The sequence below is a fragment of the Leopardus geoffroyi genome, chromosome D4, assembly GCF_018350155.1.
Source record: "Leopardus geoffroyi isolate Oge1 chromosome D4, O.geoffroyi_Oge1_pat1.0, whole genome shotgun sequence".
Lineage (NCBI taxonomy): Eukaryota > Metazoa > Chordata > Mammalia > Carnivora > Felidae > Leopardus > Leopardus geoffroyi.
The window spans coordinates 79,815,676-79,841,025 of NC_059342.1; the positions used below are offsets into that span (position 1 = coordinate 79,815,676).

The following is a 25,350-nucleotide window of genomic DNA, read 5'->3' on the forward strand; positions in this document are numbered from 1 at the left end:
GTCTTTCTCGGCTTCCCAGGCTTCCCACCTCCTCAGGCCGGTTGAGGGCTTGCAGGAAGAAGAGAGACAAACAGAAAAACGCCTCGGGCCTGGAAGATACGGCTCTATCTTGAGGACCCAGTTATTTCTCCAATAATACAATGGAAACTAGCTTATTTGGAAACCCTTAGTCAGAAGAAAGTGGGTTTCGCAAAGCTGGGAAAAGTCAACTGCTCCCGTGTCCTGGACCCCAGGGTCCTGGGGAGCTGGTCCTGGGACAATCAATGTGCAACAGGCCTGAGCTGTTAGGTTCTACAAAAAAATCAGGAAAAGCTCTCTAGACCCAGAAACCCAAACTATCCCACGTTCTATCTTGAAATTAAGTTGAATATAGGTGGACCCTCGTGAGTCATCTGTTTTGTATGCACGAAGACAGAAGAACTAAGGTCAAATCTTGGTTTCACCAAGTCAGTTATAACTTTGAGCAACTGACTTTCCTCTGTAAGGCTAAGTTCCTCAAGTAAAACAGGTTGTTCTGAGGAGTAAGCCCCCCGCTCACAACAGGTATGGCTTTTAGCAAGCACGGAGCGCATAGGAGCCACGTACCCAGCGCTGAGTCAAGGCTTCATGCTCATTATTTAACTCTTACAACTCACATAGGAAAGCCTTTGATTTTGAGCAGAAGGAACAGGACCTGATTACATTTTGAAAAGATCACTCTGTCTCTTGTACGGAAATGGACCGTGGCAGGACACAGGTGGAGGCCGGAAGGCCGGGGAGGCCAGGCCTGGAATAATCCACTGGAGCCGCAGCAGCCATGAGGAAGGGGAGATCGGTCAGATTTGCAGTACATGTTGAAGGCAGAACCTCCAAGGTGCGGCCAGTGGGGTGGGAGGAGAACTGGCTCTGGGTGGTGTCCTCCTAGAAGCCCAGGGAGGAAAGGATTTCCCCCAGGAGGGAGGGATGGGCCACATCCAAAAAATACTGCTGTGAGTTTGGGTGAGGTGCCATCCAAAAGCGATCACCGGATTTAGCAAAGTGGAAGGTGTTCGTGTCTCGGGCACATGCCCATTCCGTGGAGAGGCTGGGATGCCTAAAAGCCCAGTTCCCGAAGGTTTGAGAAAGGGCAACCAGAAAGTCATACTCATGGATACTCATGGATATAAAGGAGAGCGACAAAAATAATGACTTCATAGACGCAATTTCAATGGAGAAAGTTTTAGCTTGAGAACCACCTTAATATTTTTCATATTCAAAACATAAAATGAAATCAGTAAAAATGGGAGGGGAACCCTAACCCTAAAATTGAGCACAAATGGAAACAAATAAATCTAATTATATTTCACATGAATATCCTAACAACACTGCAGAAAGAATGAAATCCAATAACTTTTCAATTTAATACCTGACTACATACCCTTAGCCTAAAAACTAAAAGAACTGATCTCTTAGTAGGTTTGCTTTTCACAGTGCTAAGGATGGGGCAATTCTGGAACTATCTGTGTGTCTTAGGGAACTAAGCAAAGGAGCGGATATACTGATGTGAGAGCCAGGATTCTCACTGTTGGAGACAGGAAACACAAATACAGAAGTGGAAACAGCAATAAAGGGCACGGTGGGCTGGACTGGAATTGGAGGCCCCACTGTGAAATAACAATTTTTAAAATAAATTACATATTGTTATATATATCATGTGTATGCATGTGAGCTATATTCTAGTCCCGCCTGCTAAAGGGTCTAGAAACGATGATCCCCTAGTAGCAATGAACCTACACAGCCCCAAATCATAGTTGTTGTGTTTTTTTTTTTTTAATGTTTATTTATTTTTGACAGAGAGAGAGACAGCATGAGCAGGGGAGAGGCAGAGAGAGAGGGAGACACAGAATCTGAAGCAGGTGCCAGGCTCTGAGCTGTCAGCACAGAGCCCGACGCGGGGCTCGAACTCACGGGCCACGAGATCATGACCTGAGCCGAAGTCGGACGCTCAACCGACTGAGCCACCCAGGCGCCCCCTCCAAATCATAGTTTTTGCATAGCATTTCCCTTTAAGATGAACCAGGGCTACTTGGAGAAATGGCTGGTTCAGGGGCAGGGACAGTATCAGTGGGGCTGGAACGTCTTTTTTGTGCCAGGATGCACAGATGTACAGAAGGAAGCTCCTCCAAAAGATGGAGACCCGTCAAAAGGAATTGCCACTTGCCAAATGAGGAACAATTTGAGCATCGGGATGAATGACAGAATGAGTAATAGTCCCCTGAATAAAATAAGAACCTAAACTAAGTCCACACTGCTAATAAACAAACAACAAATATAGGAATAAAAAAGGGCACGTAAAGGAAGAGTTTATCCTTCTACAGACGCCATCTAATAAGAAATGAAGACAAATAACGACGTCAGGAAAAAAAAAACCACCAGGTGGCCACCGCCATAGTCATTAATTAATAACAGAGGCAAGGAACGTTGTGCAAACCTCGAGTACAAATTTGAAGAGGAACCAAGTATTTACAAGGTTACAAAGTACCTCCCACTAATTGCTTCTATATGACACAGGGAAATGTTGTCATTTAGAGTAGAGAAACCTGACGCATATCAGCTCAACCAAATGGTCAAAGTTATTTTCGCCAAAAACGGGACAAACTAATGGCATGCGCCTCATGAACACGATACCACGAGAACACGATACTTACCATCGTATTCTTCCCCAAATCACATAATCTCATCTAATTTTCCTAACTTAATCCTAAAGAAACAGATAATCCCAAACTGGGGCACTGGCCTGAACTCTTCAAACAGGTCCGTGTCATGAAAGACAAAGGGTGAACGACTACCCCCGATTAAAGGAAACCAGAGAGACAGACAACTTGATGTAACGTAGGGAGTGGGTCCTGGAACAGAATCAGGAATAAAATTCATAAAAGACATTATTGAATCAATTAGCGAAATTTTAGTATAGACTGTATATGAGACGATGATACTGTGTCATGAATTTAGCAGCGGTGTTTTGGCTAAGAGAGTGTCTCCGGTGTGAGGGGCCACACACGGACACATCTAGGGGGAAAGGACAGGACACCATCAATCCATCCTCAGAGGGTTAGGAGAAGATAACAATCATAATCATAATAATGTGGGGTGCCTGGCTGGCTCAGTCGGTGGAGTGTGCAACTCTTGATCTCAGGGTTGTGAGTTCAAGCCCCACGTTGGGTGCAGAGATTACTTAAAAGTAAAATCTTAAAAAACAGTGGGGGGGGGGCGGGGGGAGGGGGACACCTGGGTGGCTCAGTCGGTTAAGCGTCCGACTCTTGATCTCAGCTCAGATCTTGATCTCAGAACCTTGGGCTCAAGCCCCATATCGGGCTCCATGCTGGGTGTGAAGCCCACTGTAAAATAACATAACATTGGGGCGCCTGGGTGGCGCAGTCGGTTAAGCGTCCAACTTCAGCCAGGTCACGATCTCGCGGTCCGTGAGTTCGAGCCCCGCGTCAGGCTCTGGGCTGACGGCTCGGAGCCTGGAGCCTGCTTCCGATTCTGTGTCTCCCTCTCTCTCTGCCCCTCCCCCATTCATGCTCTGTCTCTCTCTGTCCCAAAAATAAATAAACGTTGAAAAAAAAAAAATTTTTTTTTAAATAACATAACATAAAGTCTTAGAAAATAACAATAATAATAATAATGTATGTGCACATATATGCATACGTATGCGTGTATATACGTGCATACACAGGTGGTCCCTGACTTACGAGGGTTCAGCTTACAGGTTTTGACTTCAGGACGGTGTGAAAGCAACAGGCACCCAGTAAGGACTGGGCTGCAGATGCTGAATTTTGATCTTTTCCCGAGCCGGGGACATGCGGTACGATCCTCCCTCCTGGCTCCGGGCAGAGACGGTGAGCTGCGGTTCCCAGTCAGCCCCATCATCACGCGGGGAAATAACTGATACAACCATTCTGGACCCACACAGACATTCTGATTCTCACTTTCAGCAGGGCGTTGGGCATATAACACGAGGTACTCAACACCTCACTATAAAATGGGCTCTGCGCGAGGGGACAGGGCCCAATAGTGGGCTACTGTAGGTGTTCTGAGCACACTTCAGCTGGGCTGGGCTAAGCAATGGTGTTGGGAGGTTGGGGTGTTATATGCGTTCTTGGCTTATGATACTTTTAACTCGTGATGAGTCTGCCGGGATGCGACCCCATCACAAATCGAGGAAGATCTGAATATAGGCAGAGAGAGAAAACGACAGAGCGAACACGGCAAAACTGATGAGGCTGGGTAAAGAGTGTAAGAGAATTCTCGTTCTAGTCTCAAAAGAATTGCAAATGATTATTTTTTTACTTAAATGCAACAGCCCCTATTTAATTGCCTAGCACATAGTGACTGTTTAGCAGAGGCTTTCTTCCATCCTTGCTCTAAACCACCTCTGACCCTTGAATAGATTTTTTTTAACCGATAAATGTTTGGGGTTTTTTTGTTTGCTTGTTTTGTCTGTTGTTGCCAACATTTAAAACTCAAGAGTTCTTACCCTCCTCCCCCTCGGGAAAAAAAAAAAAAAAAAAAAAAAAACCCGATTCCCATCTTCTCTTGAAAATCTGGAGCAGCCATGTGGCGGGCACTGGAGGGGTGTCCCTCCCCAGCCGGACCCCGGGTCTGGAGCAGTGAGGACCACCAACCGCTGGAAGCAGTCACCGGAAGGGATAGCAGCCAGTGTGGCTCCGCTGTCCCCTCATCAGAGCAGAGCTAAGTACTGCTGAGAAGTCTTAGACCGATAAATGCTGTGTCTTAAGACTCGCAAGCCCCTGCCCTACTTACCGTCGAGGAACAGCTTTTCCAGTTTCTCGAGTAGCTCCGCACACTGATTCAGCTGCTCCTGGAAGCCCTCGGCCACGTAGCGATCCACGTCGCTGGCCTGTAGCAACTCCTCAAATGCCTTAATCACGGTGTTCATATGTCGACGGTAAATGACACAGATGCCATGGCTGTCCTTAATCTGCTGTCTTTGAAGGGAGAGCTCCCTGGCTTGGGACTGAACTAATGAATCGTATCTGATAAAAGGGGGGGAGGGGAGAAAACGCTTGTACCATTTCAGAATTGCATTTTTGTGACCTTAACACTAATTGGAAAAATGACAGAGCACAATTTTTTAAAGCCTGCAGCTGTACAAGTATATATACTTCTAGAAAAATTGGAAGTGTGTAAGGTCACTCCTTCGATTTCAAAACAACCCACAAACGCTGGAACAAAGGTTCTTCTGCGCTATTTTCAACCTTATAAAGCCCCCAATTACAGTACAGACTGGCAGGAACTCGGGAGAACATTTAGTTTCCATAAACTCCTCAAAAATATTATTCTGAATTATAGAAACAAGTGCTCCAAGGGTCAGAGGACCCGCCACAAATTCCCATGAAGAAGAAAAAAGAAACTGTTGACACAGGAAAACAAAATCAGGACTCTCTCCTCTCCAAAGGTCAGGGGGTAATCATAATCCTAACTACCATTTACGGAGGGTCTATGATCTGCCGGTCACTGTGTTAGGTGTTTTTTAGAAGTTAACTGTTCCTCCCAATCTTTCAACAAACGTATGAACCTCCTTGTCTACAGCGAGGAAACGGACTCCGAGATCGCAAAGTTAAATGGGGAAGGTTTCGGACTCAAACAGTCCGCCTTCGAAGCCCATGCTGCATCGCACGATACGACCTCTCCTGACGCCGGATCTGTCTTCCCCCGTGTGAGCCGACCAGTACTCCGAGGCACGGAGAAAAACCCAAGTTAAGCAAAGCGTGGCTCATATATGGCGTGGCCACAGTAACTCGGCCCCAGCGTGGCTCGGCAAAGATGCTGACCCTTCAGTTCAACGTGTCCTCCTTTTCCTGAAATGAGGGCAGTACGTGGGGCTGCTGCCCCTGCCTCTGGTGGTGAGTGTGTACGTACAGACCATGTGACATCAGCCTTGAAGGTGGGGCAGGCCTTGCGGGTGAGGAAGAACACGGGGGGTGGGGGGTGGGGGGGTGTCGGGCAGGACACCACGGGCTCGCGCACTGGCGACAGCTCTGAGCAACACCACCCGTCTCCTCGGGCCATCTGCTCGGTCAGGGAGGCCTCTTTGAGGCTCCACTTCCTCATCCATATTTAGGAACACCACCTTTCCGGGCGATGCTGAGGATTAAATAAGAAAAGTGCCTACCCGGGCGTCTGACACTACTGTCTTTCAATAAAATGCAAGCTTCCTCCCAGCTTGCTGTTTGCGAAGGCTCGAAAAACTTCGCTCTGGCTCCTGACAATTTAGAATAATGTGTCTGTCTCAAATTAGTGACGAATGAAGGTCAACTTTGCAACTGGTCGCTTTTTTGTCACATCTCATAAAGCAAAACTGTACCTATCTATGCCCGTAAAACATGACGTAAGAATTCTTCTCTTTCAACACAGGCTTATTTCTCTAAGATGACCTTAAAGGGTAAAGATACGGGAAATATTTATATCCTTCCTACCCCAGCTAGGACATCAGTTTCAACCCCGCAGTAAAAGCCAATAACGGGGTCCAGGAGGAAACACTGTCGTTCAGCAAACGTACCGGGACTCCCCGAGTGGCTGGCATAATACCTTCACCCCGTTCCCAGCCTGAGGAGGGCAAAACCTGTTCTGCCAATTCCGGAAGACACAACACAAGAATCGTACGGCCACCACTCCCTGTGGCCTCGCGTTCACCTCTCCATCGGGCCCACCTGCCCTAAACCCACCATCGAGCCTTGCCCGGCACACAACCCACAACCACAACCCACCGAGCAGCATCCCCCCCACCCCACCCCCGCCCCGCTCACGGGCTCCGACCTAGAGGCAACGTGGGGGAACTGCAGGTTGCCACCGTGGAAGAAGCAGAGGTGGGATGTACCTGGAGGGGGAGAGATCTCTGAACCTATTCTGCAGGTTACGGATTTCACTGAAAAGCTCCACGTTCAAGTCCTGCTCCTTCTGCAGCTGACACTCCTGATCCACCAGCTGCCGTCTGAGGCCCTCCAGCAGCCCACTGTCGGTCACCTCTGGAGCCAGCTGATGAAGGATCTTCATGTGTTTCACATACCGAACCTGCTGCAAACTTGAAAGGGTCATTTCTTCTTCGTCGGTACTACCCTTGGGCTTGTTCAAGGCATCCTGGGCCGCTTCTTCTGTCCCACACAAAACTGTGATAATGGCCTCACTGCACTGGGAGTGCTTTTGAAGCTGAAATAAGAAATTCCGGTAGCCCTCGAGCTCAGTTTCCAAGTCACAGATTTTCTGTTTTAAGTTTTCTGCATCACCCGAGGTGTCAACGTTCTCCGACTGGTGGGTCCCAATCAGGCTGACTTTAGTGGGAAGCTGACTCAAGTACGTAGCTACTGAGGTCGGGCCCGGAAAATCTTCAGAAGGATTCTCATTGCACGTTGGCAAGACGGCAGGGCCATCGGGCTGGTAAATTTCAGAGTCTGCAAATCAGACATGCGTATATCAGTACCTCCTTTGCTGAAAGCCACCCCCCCGGCCCTGTGCGGCCACAGCCTAACAAGCCTCTCTGACCCTAGTCCTTCCTCTTACCCTCTTCCTCAGAGTAACTACTCTGAAAAGTGAGCTTGGCCATGATAACCACCAACACCCACCTAAAATCCATCGATAACCCCACTATCCTGAGGATCAAACCCAAACGCCCTCTTACAGCATCTGAGAACCTCCACGATCTAGTTCTGGGCAGGCTTCCCAGGAATATCCCCTCACGCCACCTATGGAGATGCCCTACTAAATTAGCCAGAATTCCCTGCACACACCAGGCTATTTTGTGCCCCCATGCTTTTGCACGTGCTGTTCCCTCTGCCTGGAATATGCCTGGTCCTCTACACCTACTCAACAAACTCCTACTCATCCTCCAACATCCAGATCTAGTGCTCCTTCTGCAAGCCCATCTTCAAACTGTGCACAACAGTCCCTCCTTTCTGTGCTTCCACAGCCCCTTATGCGTCTTGCCCGGGACAAACACTCCACGTGCAGGGTGCTGCCAGAGGAACTACATCGGCTTGCTTATTTATCTACCTAGCAATTGTTTATTTGGATTCCTCTCTCCCTCCTTCCCAGGAGGGGCTGGCCTTTCACCTTCACGTTCCCAGTGCCTGGTACAGTCCTTAGCCCAGACCAGAAGTCAGTGCAGGCCTGAGAGATACCGGGGAGTGTGTGAAGTACCATCAAGAGCAGTAATTCTAAAACCCATCCCTGATGGGAGTCTTCTTTTCATTTCCACGTCTAACAGTTTCCAGGAGGTGCCACGACGTCCCCCGCAGTGAGCCGTTTCACTGATGCACGACCCTGCCGGGAAATATTTCCTGACAGCTAGTTTAAATCCCCAGACGTGCGGCCAAACTTGTCTAAGCGCTGGGGCGGTGCTGGAGAAAGAATGCGGAGCTCTGAAACCAAAGAGCAGGGGGCTCACACCCAGCTTTGCCACCTGCTGACTCCGTCGCCTTAGGCAAGTAATCTAACGTCCCAGAGCCTCAGTTTCCCCAAAAAGATGCCTAGGGTGCCTGTTATGCTCAGGCCCGAGTCCAGAGCTCCTGTCCTTAATCACATACCACACCACCCCATGTCCGGGGAAGCCTCAGCTCGATAGAAGGGTTGCTGAATACTTAGGAGGCAGCAGAATACAGGAGAAAAACCCATCTTCAAAATCCAACAGATCTGGTTTCCCACTCTGGCTGTGCCACTTACTAGCTGCGGGACCTTAGGCAAGTTCCTTAACCTCTCTGAGCCTCAGTCGCTTCACGCGCTGCATGGAAAGAACATCGCCTACTGTGAAGGGTTGTGTTTGCTGTGTTCTCAGGATCACACGGCACAACAGCTCTGCAAAAAGCATCTGGCTCGCAGTGGTGAAGGAACCCAGCTAATGCTGACAGTCTTTGCTTCCCTGAAACTGTCTGAAGATGGAAGAGGAAGCCGATGGCAGGAGGCAGGAGGCCTGCGAGCCGGGGCTGAGGACCAGGGGAAGCGCTGCCTAAGCAGCCGTGCGGGTTGGACGGCAGGGCCTGGGGGAGCTCACAGAAGGAAAAGCGCACCAGAATCCTCGGCAGACTGTATATTCCAATTTCTGGGTTCCGCAACTGTTCCTCGTGGCTGTAAGCCCCTTCTTATCTCTCTGTTCATGATGCAAATACCATAAAATAACTCTTTTTATTTTAGAAAGCAGCTGCTCCATGACCTAAAGGAAGCATTCCCCGCACAGCATTTCTACTGCACAAAATGTGCGACAGTCGCCAGTCCCCGCGCTCTCTCACGTGCAGGCATGTCCTTCTGCAATCCAGGGCCTGGCCCGGGGCCTGGGGCAGACAAGGGACTCAGTAAGTAACCGCCGGCTGAATGAGTGTAAGAGACAGAGACAGAGCGAGACATCTCAGCAGGCCTTTTCCCCAGTAGATCACCTTCCAAGTCAAGGAAGTATCTCTGCCATAATAACCTCATGACAGTGGAATCTCATGGCAAGAAGCTATGTTCACTCAGGGGAATAATGATCGGTTTTGATGATTTTCATTAAGTAATCATGAGGCAGAGACAAATGTAAGACCCACACAAACGTCCTGCTGTGGTGCAGACCACGGCCGGCTCAGACGTTTAGGGGCACGTGCATCTCAGGATGGCGGGGACGGTGTGCCCGCTCACACAACACTTACCCTCCACTGGAGGCTTTGACCCTACGGCACGACCAGTCTCACACTCACACACTCGGCATTCGTAACTTCGACTCTAGAAGCGCCCCCAATCCACAGCACCTGGTGTTCAGCAGCAGCGAGGAGGCGGTGGCCCAGTGCCAAGGCCGGTATCCGGCACGTCTCGTGGCCCAGCATGGGCTCTGCAGTGTGGCTTTGCCACTCGCGGCCCGGCAGCCCTCGATGAAGGGCCAAAGGCAGGTATTTCATCAGAAATCACTGCACGGCGGGTGTGGGACAGGGAGGATCACAAGCTGTAGTATGTGGTGTGAGCCTGAAGGCTCTAGAAAATTCTAGAAGCACATTCAGAAAGGCCTCGGGACACGTAACTATGCCAGGACCTGGCCTACCGCCGAGCGCCAAGCACCTCGCCTGTGATATCCATTTAGTCTTCGCGACAGTCCAGCGAGGTGTCACCAGTGTCCCCATTTTTTTTTTTTTTTTAATTTTTTTTTTTTTTTTCAACGTTTATTTATTTTTGGGACAGAGAGAGACAGAGCATGAACGGGGGAGGGGCAGAGAGAGAGGGAGACACAGAATCGGAAACAGGCTCCAGGCTCTGAGCCATCAGCCCAGAGCCTGACGCGGGGCTCGAACTCACGGACCGCGAGATCGTGACCTGGCTGAAGTCGGACGCTTAACCGACTGCGCCACCCAGGCGCCCCTCCAGTGTCCCCATTTTACAGAAGAGGAACTCGAGGTTTAGTTAGAGAGGTAAGAACCTGCCCCAGGGTCAGGGCGAGTAAGCAGCACAGCCCCTCCTTCAAAGCCTGGCCACCTGCCTCCAACTCTGAACGCCGCCTCCTGATGTGGCTACCCCTCCCACGCCTGGAAGTCTCCCGTAGCAGAGCGGGGAGGGGCAATCCTCAACCCTCAGTGTGAAGGCCAATAACATCTGTGGAATCAGACCAAAACCTGGGAGGCCAACAGGAGTGTCTAAATAACTGAGGGATTCAGGAAGGCCTTCCCTGGAAAATGACATTTAAGCCGAGACCTAAAAGACAGGGGCCTCGGCTAGGCCTCAACTGAAGGGGGGAAATTCAGGCAGGGGCAACAGCACGTGCAAAGTTCTAGAAGCACATTCAGAAAAAGGAAAGAAGGTCACCAATGATGGGGATTTGGGAGGGAAAAGGAAACTGCCAGTTCGACACGAAGCCTTTAGTAACCAACTGGCTGTGAACAAGCACTCAAAAGATGTCTCCAGGACCACTTATTTGTGTTAGAGGAAATACTGCAGCTCTGGAACTTTCTACAATTCAGCTAAGAGTACTTTACTGCCTGGTAGAGTGGCTTTCTCCTCAAAGCCCACAACCTTCAGAAGCATGTGACCAGGTATTCAGTGCGCTGACTGGGGAGGCCTCGGGGAAGCGGGCATCGTAACTCAGTACTTCCCCAGAGACGGTGTTCTCATAGCCGCCCCATGACAAATTTAGGATTCCTGAAGATAATTATTTCTTACGGAGTGAATTAGGTCCAGATGAAAGGTGACTCCTTTTTTTAACAAAGGCAGAGGGGGATGGATGTAAGGTAAAAAGAAAAAAACGTAAGCATTTATTCATTCTGGATGAATGGGAACGTGAATATTCTTTTATCACCCTTTGTGATTCTCTGTATGCTTAGAATACTTTATACTGCCAAGAAGAAATAGATGTGACTTGCCTGGGACCTCACTCATGTCTCTGTACCTTTCCTACCGGCCTGCCTGACAAATCCCACAAACCAGGAGTCAGCTCGGGCTCACCTCTTACCCCCCTCCTGGGCAGCCGGAGGCCGGTGGGGCACACCTAACCTAACCCAGCCAGCACCACACAGAGACCTGCCTGCCTGCTGGGCTGTGAGGTTCCTGAGAGCACGTACCATGCCCTCCAGGACCCAGTCCACGGCCTGGGAGGAAAGCGTGCCAGACAGACTGGTAAGCTCGGACACACAGTCTACCAGACCTCTGCTCGTCTCTCCGCTTACCAGCTGGGTGACCTGGATCAATTCTTCCTAAAAACCTCAATTTCCTCATGTGTTAAGTGGGAATAATGATGATGTCCTAAGAAGCCTGTTGCGGGGCTTAGTGACAAATTTTTTCTATACAAGACCCCAAGGAGTGCCTGGCACACGGAAGCTGTTCGACACACACAGAGGCTGGATTCTGACGGTCTCGTGGCTGGTGTGCTGATAACTGTCCCCTTCCTTGTCTCTCCAGACACAGGCCATGGTTCTAATTCCTTTCTGCTCTCCTGGGCTGTCCTGGTAGGCTGCTCCCACAAGGGGCTGGGCTACAGGCGTTCGTGAAGAGAAGGAAAAATAAATAAAACCGTAGACTTGAAACTTAGCCAAGCAACTGAGAAGAACACAAAGATACAACGGGGAAAATAAAAACACTGGGGAGGCAAAATGCAATTTATAAGATAAAATTAATCTATCGAGCTGCCATAACAGGACATAAAAAGCATAAATATACTGCAGCTTGTCTGAAATGGTTTAAGTCTAGGCTCTCAAAAAACTATGAGTGAGAAAACGAATTCTATAGACTCATGCCCACTTTTCCCCTGGAAGAGAGAGGCCTCGGGGGTCTCCTGGGAAACCGCGAGAGCAGCACCTGGTTGAGGCGCCCTGGTGTCTCAGCAAGAAACAAAAACATTGGTAAGTGCATACGGCAAGCTCCGGGCAAAGTGCCAGGGCCTCTGTTGGGCTGAGTCACCTTTGCCGTGCAAATCTTTCCTCCCTGAAGTGCCCCCCGCTTCTGCCCCACACTGATGTGTTTAATTCTCTGCCCCCTTCCCACTGGACAGGGAGTTCTCAGAAGGCACTGAGACTATCTCATTCCTCTGTCTCTCTGTCTCTGTCTCTCTGCTACACCCAGTGCACGGGGCTGGCACACAGCAGGTGCTCAGGGAATATCCACTGAATGCATGAATGATGTCTGGATGGATGGATGGATGGATGGAAGGAAACAAAGTGGGAAAGGAGGGGGGAAGGAAAGAGCAGTATGCCAAAGCCCCAATTATCTTGAAACCTCCACTAAGGTGAACCCGAGAACCTAAACATAAATGGAAAACACCATACGCTACAGATCATCAGAAAATCCATACGCGAGTTATCAGACACGAGGCTTTATGAAGCAGTAAAGGGCACAGGCTTCGAAATCAGGCAGGCTGGTGCAAATCTACCGCCGGAAGTTAGTGGCAGTATGACCGCAGCCAAGTCACTTTATCTCTGAAACTGTGGCCTCAACGACAGACAAACGGGGATAATGACTATTCCTGCCTCGAGGACTGTGAAGAAGAATCAATTAATCTTGCATTAAAACAAATTTTTTTTTAACATTTATTTATTTTTGAGACAGAGAGAGACAGAGCATGAACGGGGGAGGGGCAGAGAGAGAGGGAGACACAGAATCCGAAACAGGCTCCAGGCTCTGAGCTGTCAGCACAGAGCGCGAGGCGAGGCTCGAACTCACGGACCGTGAGATCGTGACCTGAGCTGAAGCCGGTGCTCAACCAACTGAGCCACCCAGGCGCCCCTAATCTTGCATTTAAAGTGGGCAGTGAGGCCGAATAAACAACAGGCGCTTCTCTCATCACTGACACAGGAAGCCCAAGACTCCCAGTCACAGCCCAGCCCTGAACCACCCTGGCAATCCCCTAACCGGATGCAGTCTCCCACCCCAGAAAGCAAACTCCTCGATGGCAAAATCCCGAATAACCTCAATCTCCTCCCTGAACATGCACCTTGCCCCTCGCTCTAAGGACCTGGACGGCGCCCTGACACTGCCTCTCCCGCAGCACCCCCAGGACTGGACGTTTCCTTCCCACATACCCCTGTTATCACAGACCTGGAAGAGCCTAGGTGCCTTCACTCTTCGCAGACCCTTCCGGATCATGATCTCTCCCCTAAACACTCCAGCTCTGCGGCTCACGCTGCCAGGCCGTAGCCGTGACTACCCACCTTGCCGCAATCCCCACCGTCCCGATCCACCGAATCCCTTGAGACTCCCTGACAACGCGGCTCCTAACTGCCCTGCCTGTCCACACCGCCTTACGGTAAAAATCCCTCACAGCCGTCTCTTCTTGCCGTCTCGGTTCCTCTCCTCCACTGGCTCTCTGGAACCTGTGCCAGGCAGGCCCGGCCACGCCAGGGACGCAGCTCCCTTCAAGGTCACCAGTGATGGCTTCCTGTTCCTTAATCCCGAGGCCAATCCGCCATCCTTGCCTTACTTATTGACAATATTTGACACAGTGAGCCTCCTCTTCACTCTGCTTCTGGATGGCACCCTTTCGTGGCTCCCTCCCTGCCTCTCTGGCTGCTCCTTCTCCGTCCGGGCTCCACCCACTACAGTCCAGTCTCAGTTCCAGGGTCTGCTCAGCAGGCCTCCAAGCCTCAGAGCTCCAAAGACCAGCAACAGGTTGGCATTTGCTAAGTTCAAAGCCCCAGCCCAGATCCAGCCCCTCGACTCCAGACTCCTGCATCTCCGAGTGCCAACCTGGCATCTCCACGGGAATGGTCAACAGGCATCTCAAGTCAGACCAAAACCAGACACCCAGGGCCCGCCTCCGCCTGCCTCTCCTGCGGCCTTCCCCACCATCATTTGATGGCTCATGTTACAAGTGATCCTTTAAAGCACAGGTCGGCCCGCTTCTCTCAAAGGGCCAAATACAGAATATTTTAGCCTCTGCGAGCCACACGGCCTCCATCACAACCACTCAACTCTGCTATCGAGCGCAAAAGCAGTCACAGACAGGATGCGGAGGAATGTTCCTGTGTTCCGGTAAAACTTAAAGGCAGGCAGCGAGCATGGATGGCCCAGAGGCCGCAGTTTGCCAGTCCAGCTATAAAGCTGCAGTCGGGTCATGTGACTCTGCCGCTCCAAACCCTCCAGCAGTTTCCCGTCTTAACTGGGCAAAAGACAAAGCCCTAGAACGACCTCCTAGGGCCTCCCTGACCTCTTTCCCTCTTCCTCTTTCTCACTCCACTCCAGCCACATAATTGGCCTTCTTACTCAACCAACTGCCCAAATTCAAAGCAACGTCAGGGCCGGCGCCCTTGCTCCCTCTAGCAAAAACGCACTTTCCAAGCTGACTGACGATTCCACTCATTTCCTCCCGTTTTCTACTCAAATGTCCCCTCATCAGGGAGGCTCATTCCATGTGTGGTAGCAAACTCTACCCCATTCCACGTTACCCATGCCCTTGACCCTGCTTTCTCTCTCTCCCCACAGCACCTGCCATCTCACATACAGCTTGTCCACTTATCGGCTTATTGTCTTCCTCCCCACAACAGGAAGGGAAGCTGTCCACACACTTAGGTCACCGGTTTTGTTCACGATCTCCCCAGGGCCCACAACGGTGCCGGGCACACAGGAGGATGTAACCACTGCTTTTTGAATAGATAAATCAAAGACTGCTTGGTATTGGGTGTTGCTATCATTTGCTTGCAGCAGAAGTTCAAAATCAGGAGTGCACGTGTGCTTTTGTGGACTCATGAACCCTCTGAAAACGAGGTATGACACTACCTGTGTGCTCACCTACACTGCTCTCTGGTAATGGCTGGCAGCTTTCTTCAGACTCTCGAAGGGGTGGTGGCCCCAAACCACTGTCACTGTTCCAGCCGAGGGGACACTATCTCACACGCTCCCTCCGAGTCTATGCAGTCTAACCTGGACACATTTTAACCCAGGGGCCCTCCATTTTGGGGGCTCCCACGAGTGGAGAAACAGCAGATTCAAAGTGGGTGGGGAGGCAGGTCACTTCCATAGGAAGACGTAAGGTCAACAGGGCTGGGAATTAGCCCTCAGGAACCCAAAGTGATGTAGCCTGGACATTCTAGAAAAACCCACCACGAGGACTCTCGCTTACACACGTGACTTACCCATATGCCTGAGGCTTCCACAGACAAAGCCAGAAAAAAAAAAAAAACAAAAACAAAAAAAACCCAGATTGAAATCATCCCACAGCCAGGGTACCCGCAGACCACCCCAAGTGAAGGCAGCGGTGACCTCACAAGACCCGCGAGCGCTTACAAGTCCCCTTCACGCGGACTCCAGAATAAACGAAAACAATAGATTCATTTCCCTTATTGTGTTCCTTTGATTGTGTGTTTGTCAAGAGTCAAGATTAATCACTGTAATTCATAAAATTTATACTCAAGCTTACCGCAGTTCTACACAACAAGGCTGACATTTCGAGCAGCTCTATCAGGTCGTTTGTCTCGCGCAGGGAGAACACATTTCTCCCGGTGCTTACCTTTCAGGAGCGTCTTGTCTGGCGCTGGCCTCCCCTCCGTCATCGCTTCAGCCAGAATTAACTTTTGCCGAAGTTGCCTGTTGCGGACTTTAAGCTCCGTCAGCTCCCCCTGCAGCTCTAGGACCTGGCCCTGCAGCTGGGTCACCAGCTCCTGGGTGGCGGGGAGCCGGTACACATTTCCTAATGACCGGGACGCTTTTATCAGGATGGGCAAGCGGGACTTCTTGGCATCCTGAAGAGACACACGAAAAGGACAATGAATATACGTCCTCTGGTCACGCAGGCAACACGTCCTCAGGCCGACCTCGTACAACAGGATTCAAGCCGGCCGTCCACACTTCTGGTTCCTACAATGGCATCTAAGTTTATCTCCCGGTCTGCAGAATTCGTGTCTTGGCAGGTTCTTCGTCTGACTGGCCGCCACCAAGCTTTTCCTCGTCGACACCCGCTTGGCCCTGGCCCACCGTCTCCGGACACGGCAGATGCTCAGTACACGGCAGTCCTGTCCTCAACACGATCTTCTGAGGAGCACCTTCTTGCTCCTTCTCTATTTCCTCCCCCCGCCCCGCCCCTCGGTCTAAGCCAACCTGCCTCCCGCCCCTGCGAGGCCACCAGAACCACCTCCCACCGAAGTTCTCCCTGGCTACCAAGTCACTGGCCCCGCGGCTACCGCCCGGGCGGGCTCAGATCTCCCCACCTGCCTGGGGCAGGCACCTTCGTTTCCACTGGCCAGCCCAGCCCTCAGCCCCTCGCTCGCGCCACCCGAGCCCCCACCCCAAAGCCACGCCGCCTCAACACTCCCGGTGAATCACGCTACCATCCCCTCACCGTGAGTCCCAAACCCGCGAGTCCTTATCAGACTGCCTGTTACGCTCATCACCCACGCGCCCCACTCGCCGGGCTCCACGGATCCCTGCCCCCGAGTCGTCTCTGAGGTCTTTCGGCTCTCCTCGCCCCCCACCAGCCCAAGACGCTGCTGGTGCTCACCTAGCCACGGCAACCACCTCCTGAGCGCCCTCCCCCATCCAGCCCTGGCCTTTCGAGTCCACTCTCCCCACTGAGGCAGGCAAGGCAAACCTACCATTCCTGGCCTCTGCTTAAAACTGTTGTAATGCTTCCCTGCTCCCTTATGACAAAGGTCAAAATCCTCACCACAGCCTCCACGCAGAGTCACTGCCCCTCTCCTGCTTCCCTACGCCCACACTCACCTTCTATCAGTTCCTCAGTGTCTGTGTTCTTTCCAGCCCAGGGTCTTGGCCAACACCGCCTCCTGTGTCTACAACACTCTTTCTTGCCGACCCCCACCCCTCGCGTAATCCCAATACAACATTAGGACTCAGCGCGCAGGTGCCTTCCTCGGGAGAATGGGCCTTGACTTCCAAGACCAGGTCAGGTCTCTCTGTTAAGGACGCTCACCGCCCCCTACACTGCTACCATTATAACTAAATGCCTGTGCAATTACTCGTCTGTCTTCTGCACTGGCCTACAAGCTCCAGCGCTCAGGAACTCCGCATTTCTTGGTCATGCTCTATCCACAGCCTTCACCACAAGAACATGGTAGGTACTCAACTATTTGTGGAACTAACATACAAAAAATAATTTAAGAGGCCAAATGGGGGTGCCTTTTGAGTGTGGAGAATTTTAAATATATTCAAAAGCTGGGGAAAGGGACCAAATCTAGAATATACGGACAACTCTTACAATTCAGTGACAAAAAACACAAATAACTCAATTAAAAGATGGGCAAAGGAACTGGCAGACATTTCTCAAAAGGAGATGGAGTTATGGCCAAAAACACATGAAAAGATGTTCAATATCATTAATCACCGGGGAAATGTAAATCAAATCACCGTGAAATATTGCCACTCCCAACCCATCAGGACAGCTTATAATCAAAATAATAACAAGTGTTGGCAAGGACGTGGAAAAACTGGAACTTATCATGTTTCTGGTGAAAACGTAAACTAGGAGCAGCCGCTTTAGAAAACAGTTTGGTGGCTTCTCAAAAGGTTAAACAGAGGGCCGCCGGAGGGCCCAGCTGGTTAAGCGTCCAACTTCAGCTCAGGTCACGATCTCACAGTTTGTGGGTTCGAGCCCCACGTCGGGCTCTGTGCTGACAGCTCGGAGCCTGGAGCCTGCTTCGGATTCCGTGTCTCCCTCTCTCTCTCTGCCCCTCCCCTAGGCTCACTCTGTCTCTCTCTCTCAAAAATAAATAGGTATTTTTTTAAAAATTCAAAAAAAAACAAAAAAACAAAAAAAAAACGTTAAACATAGAGTTACTACCTGAGCCAGCAATTCCACTCCTAGGTATTCACCCAGGAAAAATGAAAACACACGTCCACACAAAAACCTGTAGTACGTGAACGTTCACAGCGACGTTATTCGTAATACCTGAAAAGTGGAAACAGGTCAAATGACCATCAACTGACGAATGCATAAATTAAATGTGCTACATCCATACAATGGACTGTCGTCTGGCAATAAAAAGAAATGAAGTACTAACAGAGTCTACAGCACGGATGCACCTTGAAAACATTATGCCGAGTGGAAGCAGTCGCCAAACATCACACACCGTATGAGGGCATTCATACGAATATCCAGAATAGGTAAACATAGAAAGACAGAAAGCAGATTAGCGGTTGCCTACAGCTAGGGCAGACGGGGGGAAATGGCAAGTGACCACTAACGGGTCAGGGTTTCTTTTCTGGATAATGAACATGTTCTAAAACTTATTACGGTAATGGTTCCACAACTCTCTGCACGTACAAAAAGAAAACAAAACAAACCACTGCAACTACATACTTTAAATGGATAAACTGTATAATATGTGGATTATACCTCAATGAAGCTATTATTCTTTTTAATTTTTTTAAGCGGAAGAGAAGGAACCTGAGAGGAAAACGGGAAATACTTGGGACCCTGGCAATGATGAAATCAGCAAGGTCTCCCAAGAAGGAAAAGGGAGGCAGGAGCCCTGCTTGCACGTTCTAGGATGTACGATGCTTTCAAGCACATTCTCCCACAGTCCTCAGGCAAACTGCATTCCCAGAGCTCGCAGGATAACAGAAATTACCAGGCCTATTTTCCAGACCAAGAACCGAGATGTCAAACAACCCGTCCGAGGCCATACGACGAGAAGGTTAGAGATGTGGACCTCGCAACGGCTCTTCAGCCTCTGCTGCTCAGTTAAGGAAAGTGAGACACTCTCTGTCCTGAAATTCGAGGGAAGAGAACAGGTTCAAGGACAAGAACAGTCTGAGGTGGTGAAGGGGACCAGCTGGGAGGAAGTGCATGCCTCATCAGAGAGGACTGGAAAATAACAGTCAATTGCTTGGTCCTCAGTCTCCACCAATCTTTATTCTTAGATCCAAATCTGTGTGTCATATGGCAGGAGAAAAGATATCTGCAAGTACACAAATGCCAAAGCCAATTTCAGGCTGGAAGACTGCCGTCAGTCAACCTAACGCGGGTTCTAAAATAACACCGCACAAAATGCTACCTTATGGACGCTGAGCGGGGTCCCACCTACCACCTTATTAAAGATGTCATGACGGGACTCCTCACTTGGCGGTGGAAGCGGGCCAGGAAGGCTCACACACCGGGCTCGACCTGCACACACACGGCCACGTACGAGGCACTAGCCGGCGCTCGCCACGCACTTCCTCAAGTCGCCACTGCGCCAGCCTCAGGTTCCAGGTCACACCCGTCCCATCCGAGCCACTGAGAAAGGTGAGCGGTCAGGCCTGAAGCAATCCCAGGTACGTCTGGAATGGTGACAAGAGGGTTCCTCCCTTCCTGGGAAAGGTTTGTGTAGAATATCCCTGTCTGCCTCTGAAGCTGGCCTCCGGCCTCCGGCCCTACTCTTCCTCCTAACAGCCGACTCGCTCTGGACCATTTTCTGAGCCTTTCCGAGCTTGTATTTTTCATGTGTAAAATGTAGGGAATACCTACCTACCTCATCTGCTTCCTGAGAAGATTAAATGTGATGATCTAGCACAAACAATCCTGGCACAAACAGAAGACACTAAAAAATAAACACAGTTGCCTTCCTTTTGAAGACACGAGCAAGAAGGAGAACTCAAACTAAAAAATAAATAAGTAAATAAATAGTTTTTAAATATATTCAGGGAAATTAATAAGTTCATTCGATTTTGCAATTTTCCTACACAAAGGAGGCTATCCCCCGCATAAACTGGGAGAAAAAAAAAAAACCACCTAGCTTTCCTAATACACAGGTACAAACTAACAGGGCTGGGGGCAGATGAGAGCGTTTCTATCCCAGCCAAATTGCACAAATTTGCATCTGGAGTACCGTTAATATAATGGCAGTGTCTTTTTTTTTTTTTTTTTTTTTTTTTTTGTCTTTACTGATATCTTTAGAAAACCCTTTTCTAGAAATTACAGTTTTGGTGCATAATTTAAAACAATCAAAAGCAATTTTGCTAATGATATATCTAACTCCCTCTGGTATGCACAAAAGCAGTAATTTAGTGGTCAGAAAATAAACTTAATTCTCCATTCTGATGCTATGAAGCAGTGTGTACAGCTGATTTCTCAGATACAAAACACCCATCAGAAACAAGAACACCAACAGCCATCGCTGGAGCTCTATTAGAAACATGACCTACTTCTCCACCAGAACACTCACATCCCCCTGCTGCGGGGACCAACCAACCCCAACCCCTCGGCCCAGGAGGATTTCAGTAAAAGGTCCAATCGAACACTGCCAAGAGAGCCTGGCTTTTAATAATCTGGCATCTGTGATGGTATTTGAGGAGAAGCATAGAGACGGCAACTTGACCGAAGCAAAATGCACTCACCCAACAAAACCGGACCCTACCACTTTGGGCCAGCAGGAGCTGGGGGCCAGCCTGGGAAAGGGCATGGCTGTCCCAGCTCCACCCTTTAACTGCTGGCTACCTGCGAGCATTCAAAATCTGGCTTCCTCAGCTCTGACAGGTGTTGTAAGGATACAAGAATGTAGACAAAGCTCACAGAAAAGTACCTCTCCACCAGAAAGTCTGCATAGGAGAAAACCTAGGTTCTCGGCCCGACTCGGCCCGACTCAAGTCATCACAATTTCGCTGCAACCCACAAAAGTAAGCGTCCACCTGGAGGTGGAAGTCATACAATTTCTGGCACATTCCCCACGATGGAATTCTACAAAGCCATTACCAGGAAAGATGTTCCTGGTACACGGCATGAAAGAAAAAGCTACACAAACAGATACATAAATATGACTCTATAAGGAAACCACATAAATGTCACGCTATAGAGATAAATAAGACTGGGCTGGGGGGAAGGTTAAGACAAAACACACACCTCAAGGTAGAGGCCAGACTAAGTACAGGTAGAGGGAGATACTGGATTTTATATAAATCAAGTGGGATCAGAGGTGCGTTTTGAAGTCTTACCTCTGTATAAAAGAAGAAATTAATAAATAATATACAAACAAGCTTACTCTGTGGGTCCCACCGGGGAAGGCAAGGGGGGTGACGTGCCTCCCTGACATCGCGCACAAGTTCTCCGGCTGACCCTCCATGTGGAGCACGGCATCCGGCGGCTTCTCTTCCCAAGCCTCTCTCTTGCCCTCCTGCTGGAATCCGAGCGTGTCACCCTCCACGGTCACGGTCTGCATGGAGGCATCTTTCAGCTCCGGCTTGGATGCTTCACCTGCCATTTCTAGCCGGGCCGTCCGAGGCGACTTCAGTTCATCGTGAGACTTGGACAACGAGTTGGGTCGGGTGAAATGTCCGAGTTCACCTCTCAGCTGTACAACCATTTGCCTGAGTGACGTCTCAGTTTTACCGTCAAGGTGTTCTGCAGAAACTCCCTGCTCTGCCAAGCATATTCGTTCCAGAAGTAGTTCACGCAGCACTTTCAGAAGGTCAGGCCTGTTTTTCCAAAAGGGAAGGAAATAGAAGAACTCGGTTTTCTTGTGCCCTACCCAGTATCCCAAGTTTTCCCAACTGGCCTAAAGCCTGCTTAAACTAAGCACACTGACCGCCCGACAAGTGCCGGGACCCACACCAAAGATTTTATCCCAGGTCACCTCATGTGACCACACAAGGTGGGTACTACCTTGTCTATTTCATGGATAAGAGGAGGAGAATTGATTTAACACAAGTATATACAGGTGAGGGCCACGTGGCTCTAAGGACGCAGGCTGGGCCTAGAAAGGAGCAAACAGGGTCATCAAGTGTTGTTGACAAGTGAAAGGTCCGCCCGCCCCCGGCTCCTTTCCTACATCCAGGGGCATATATGGCTGCGGTGGATCCAGCCAACCTCGTGGACCCATCAGTGAGCAGGCCCATCACGGTACACAGTCAGTGCTCAGGAAATAGGTGCTGAATGAAGGGATGCTGTGAACCACTCATAATAGGAAGAGCAGTGGCTTTGAAATCACACGAAAATGGCTTCAAGTTCTAACTCAGCGACTCTTTGGAAGGTCAGGCTCCCCCGCCACAGGACAGCGATGAGGATTCGACGAGAGGGTGTACAGGTAGCAGGTCCTTTCGTGCCCCTGGCCACATGCCCCAGGCTCCCGTGGACCCCAGCTCAGTCCGCGTGGATGCTGTGTGGACGGCACCTGGAGACACAGACGGTCCCGCCTCAAGCGCTCCTGGCCTCTCTCTGCTGCACTGGAGCTTTTCCAGGGCTCCCTGATCCCCGGCAGGGCAGTGGGAAGTGTGGAGGGAGACCCTCAAGCAGCGGGGGAAGAGAGCTACTGGGGAAACGTCCCCATGTTCCAATGTCTGGAGAGACAACGCTGCGGCCGCCCATGGCACCAACCGGACCACTCAGGAACCCTTACTGGCTTTGCCTCTATTCCTACCTTACTCACTCTGCTCCCTGGAGTCATATCCCCAAGAAGCCACTTGTACCCGAATCCTTACTTCAGGCTCTGTTGTCCCAGGAACTCAAGCAAAGCCAGCACGTAAAAGGCTGCAGAGCAGTTCAAGAAGAATCCCTGTGGGTGTTTCTTGTGCTAGGCCCTGGGACAGGCACTGAGGGTGCAAAACTGCCTGCAAGGCCTTAGCCTGGGTTGGAGACAAGGTATGTCAACAAATCATTGCTCCACGGGGTAAAAAAGCAAACATGGGCCCTGCACAACTTTTAATGGGTTACGGAGCCACGATCCCAGGGTGTCCAGGGCAAAGGGAAATGGGACATTCTAGGCCAGGCAAACAAGGGGAACACAGATGAGACATGCTGGAGGGTAAGGGGGTGAGGCTGAAAGCCAGGAGGGGGGAACTGAGGCGTGACAGCAAAGGCGAGCCACTGCAAGGCTCCGTGGCAGAGTGCCCGGTCACTCGTGTGCTTTGCAGGGGTGATTCTAGCTGCCGTGGAAAGAATGAACGGAGAGACTTCTGTCAAGGGGGAGGAGTGAGTACCTTCAGGAAACCCACCCACCCTGCTCAAAACACACTTAAGTGACAGCAAAAAATACCTAACAAAAACATATTATAAGGTGCACTATAGGCCTCAAAGACAAGGTACAATCTATCCAAAGGTCAGAAACTGAGGAGGAGAACCACACACGGTGGAGAAAACCATGGAGATTTCAGGAGCCAGAGGGCCAAGCGGAGGTGACTGCAGCGCCCCACAGCGGGAAGACGAAGCACGGGGGACGGAACCGGCTGTCTACACGGGCAAACCAAGCACAGTCCGGACAGACAGGCCACAACCCAACAGATCACAGTTCACACTCAAGAAAATAATATCAACAAAGCAACCTGAAGATTTTAAAATAACTATGTATGGGGCACCTGGGTGGCTCAGCCAGTTAACCATCTGACGTCGGCTCAGGTCACGATCTCACAGCTAATGAGTTCAAGCCCCGCGTGGGGCTCTGTGCTGACAGCTCGGAGCCTGGAGTCTGCTTCGGATTCTGTGTCTCCCTCTCTCTCTGCCCCTCCCCGCTCATGCACTCCCTCTCTCTCTCTCTCAAAAAATGGATAAACATTAAAAAAAATGTAAATAAGCATGTGTAAGTCATCTAAAACATAAAGGAGAAAAAGCTACTCATTTAAGGTGAAAAAGTGACTCATTTGAGAAAGAAGAAACCAGGAGACTGAGGCAGAAAAAGAAGAAAAAAGGGAACAGAGCGGGCAAGGAAAGGAGAGGCCAGTGGGAGAGCCGTTGTTAACTTCCAGGAAAGGGTTACCAGGAGGAGAGGTCGGGGCAATCGGTAGTGGGAGTGACAGGGGATGGAAGAGGCCCTCATCCGTGTTGCGCCCTCTCTCTTCTCTCCGCAATCCCTCCAGCCTCTACAGACGGCTCCCTGGCCGTCCCCCTCCCGGCGTCCCTGCCGCCACTCTGGCATGAGCCCTGGTCTCACCTTCCCCGCTGAGCCCTCTACCGGCAGGGGGAGGCCCTACTGCTGTCTGGATTCCCATCGTCTAGCTCTGGGGCAGAGGCGATTCCATTCAAATCACACAGCCACAGCACGACGAAGCAGGGTAAAAAATCAAACAGCTTACAAAACAAAATTAAAATGTATGGTGCGTTTTTCACTCCTAATATGGAATCATCTAGACTACACAACCCATCTTAAAATTTAGTAAATCCAGACTTTAAAAATATTTCTGGTACTTTAAGCACGTTAAACTAAATTTTCCTTTCCTCTCTTTCCCTTAATATAGATTAAAAATAATGACAATCGCTATTCAGCTAGCCAAAGGAGGCCTGTTACTCACCACAAACAACACACAGTGAAGCCCAGGGAAAAGACTTTACAAATGGGTAGTAAGAGGTGGCGAAAGAGGCCATTACAATATACTAAAGTGGGGTTGCTGTTAAATAAAACATTTCAAGTGTTACTTTGCCAGGAATCTGAGCAACGGATTCATTAAGCCATCGCTGTGATCAGGACCTTTTTAATGGTTCAGTCGAGGGTCTCGCCAGAGGCCCAAACATTGGTGATACACCCTTCCTGAGAATCTCTGCCACAGAGAAAAGGTGTAAAGGGAGACGAACGGACGTTTGTGAAGCGCTTAAGTGTGTCAGATCCTTTAAATACACTGACTACATTCATCGTTTTTTAAGTTCATTGACTTGAGAGAGAGCGTGAGCAGGGAAAGGGCAGAGAGAGGGAGGGAGAGGGAGAATTCCAAGTGGGCGGCAGGCTCTGAGCTAGCAGCTTGGAGCCCGACGTGGGGCTCGATCCCCAAAACCGCGAGATCACGACCTGAGCCGGCATCAAAACGCTTCACCGACTGAGTCCCCAGGTGCCCCACAATGACTACATTTAGTCGTCACCATAAGACGAGGAGGTGAGGCAATGCTAACCCCATGTTACACACATGAAGAAACGGGCTCGTAAAGATTCAGCATCCCTTAGCAAAGGGGCAGAACAAAGACCGAAACCCGGATCTTTCGGACTCCAAAGAATCACGACCCTCTTTCTAATTTTCTAATTTTTT

General features: G+C 50.2%; 1 protein-coding gene across 15 annotated transcripts in view; it reads right to left on the reverse strand.

Moving 5' to 3' along the window:
• Window positions 1-25,350, reverse strand: part of CDK5RAP2 (CDK5 regulatory subunit associated protein 2) — a 172,194-nt gene that overhangs the window by 39,292 nt on the left and 107,552 nt on the right. For 12 of the 15 annotated variants that reach the window (XM_045469565.1, XM_045469575.1, XM_045469576.1 and 9 more), the window contains 4 exons: window positions 21,387-21,819; window positions 15,926-16,157; window positions 6,863-7,433; window positions 4,786-5,018 (listed from right to left, as the gene is read on the reverse strand). In XM_045469565.1, the coding sequence (XP_045325521.1) occupies window positions 4,786-5,018; window positions 6,863-7,433; window positions 15,926-16,157; window positions 21,387-21,819 (1,469 nt within the window). Of the gene's footprint in view, window positions 1-4,785; window positions 5,019-6,862; window positions 7,434-11,287; window positions 11,289-11,837; window positions 11,960-15,925; window positions 16,158-21,386; window positions 21,820-25,350 lie in introns of all 15 variants that reach the window. The other 3 variants (XM_045469579.1, XM_045469578.1, XM_045469580.1) reach the window with 2 other exon arrangements.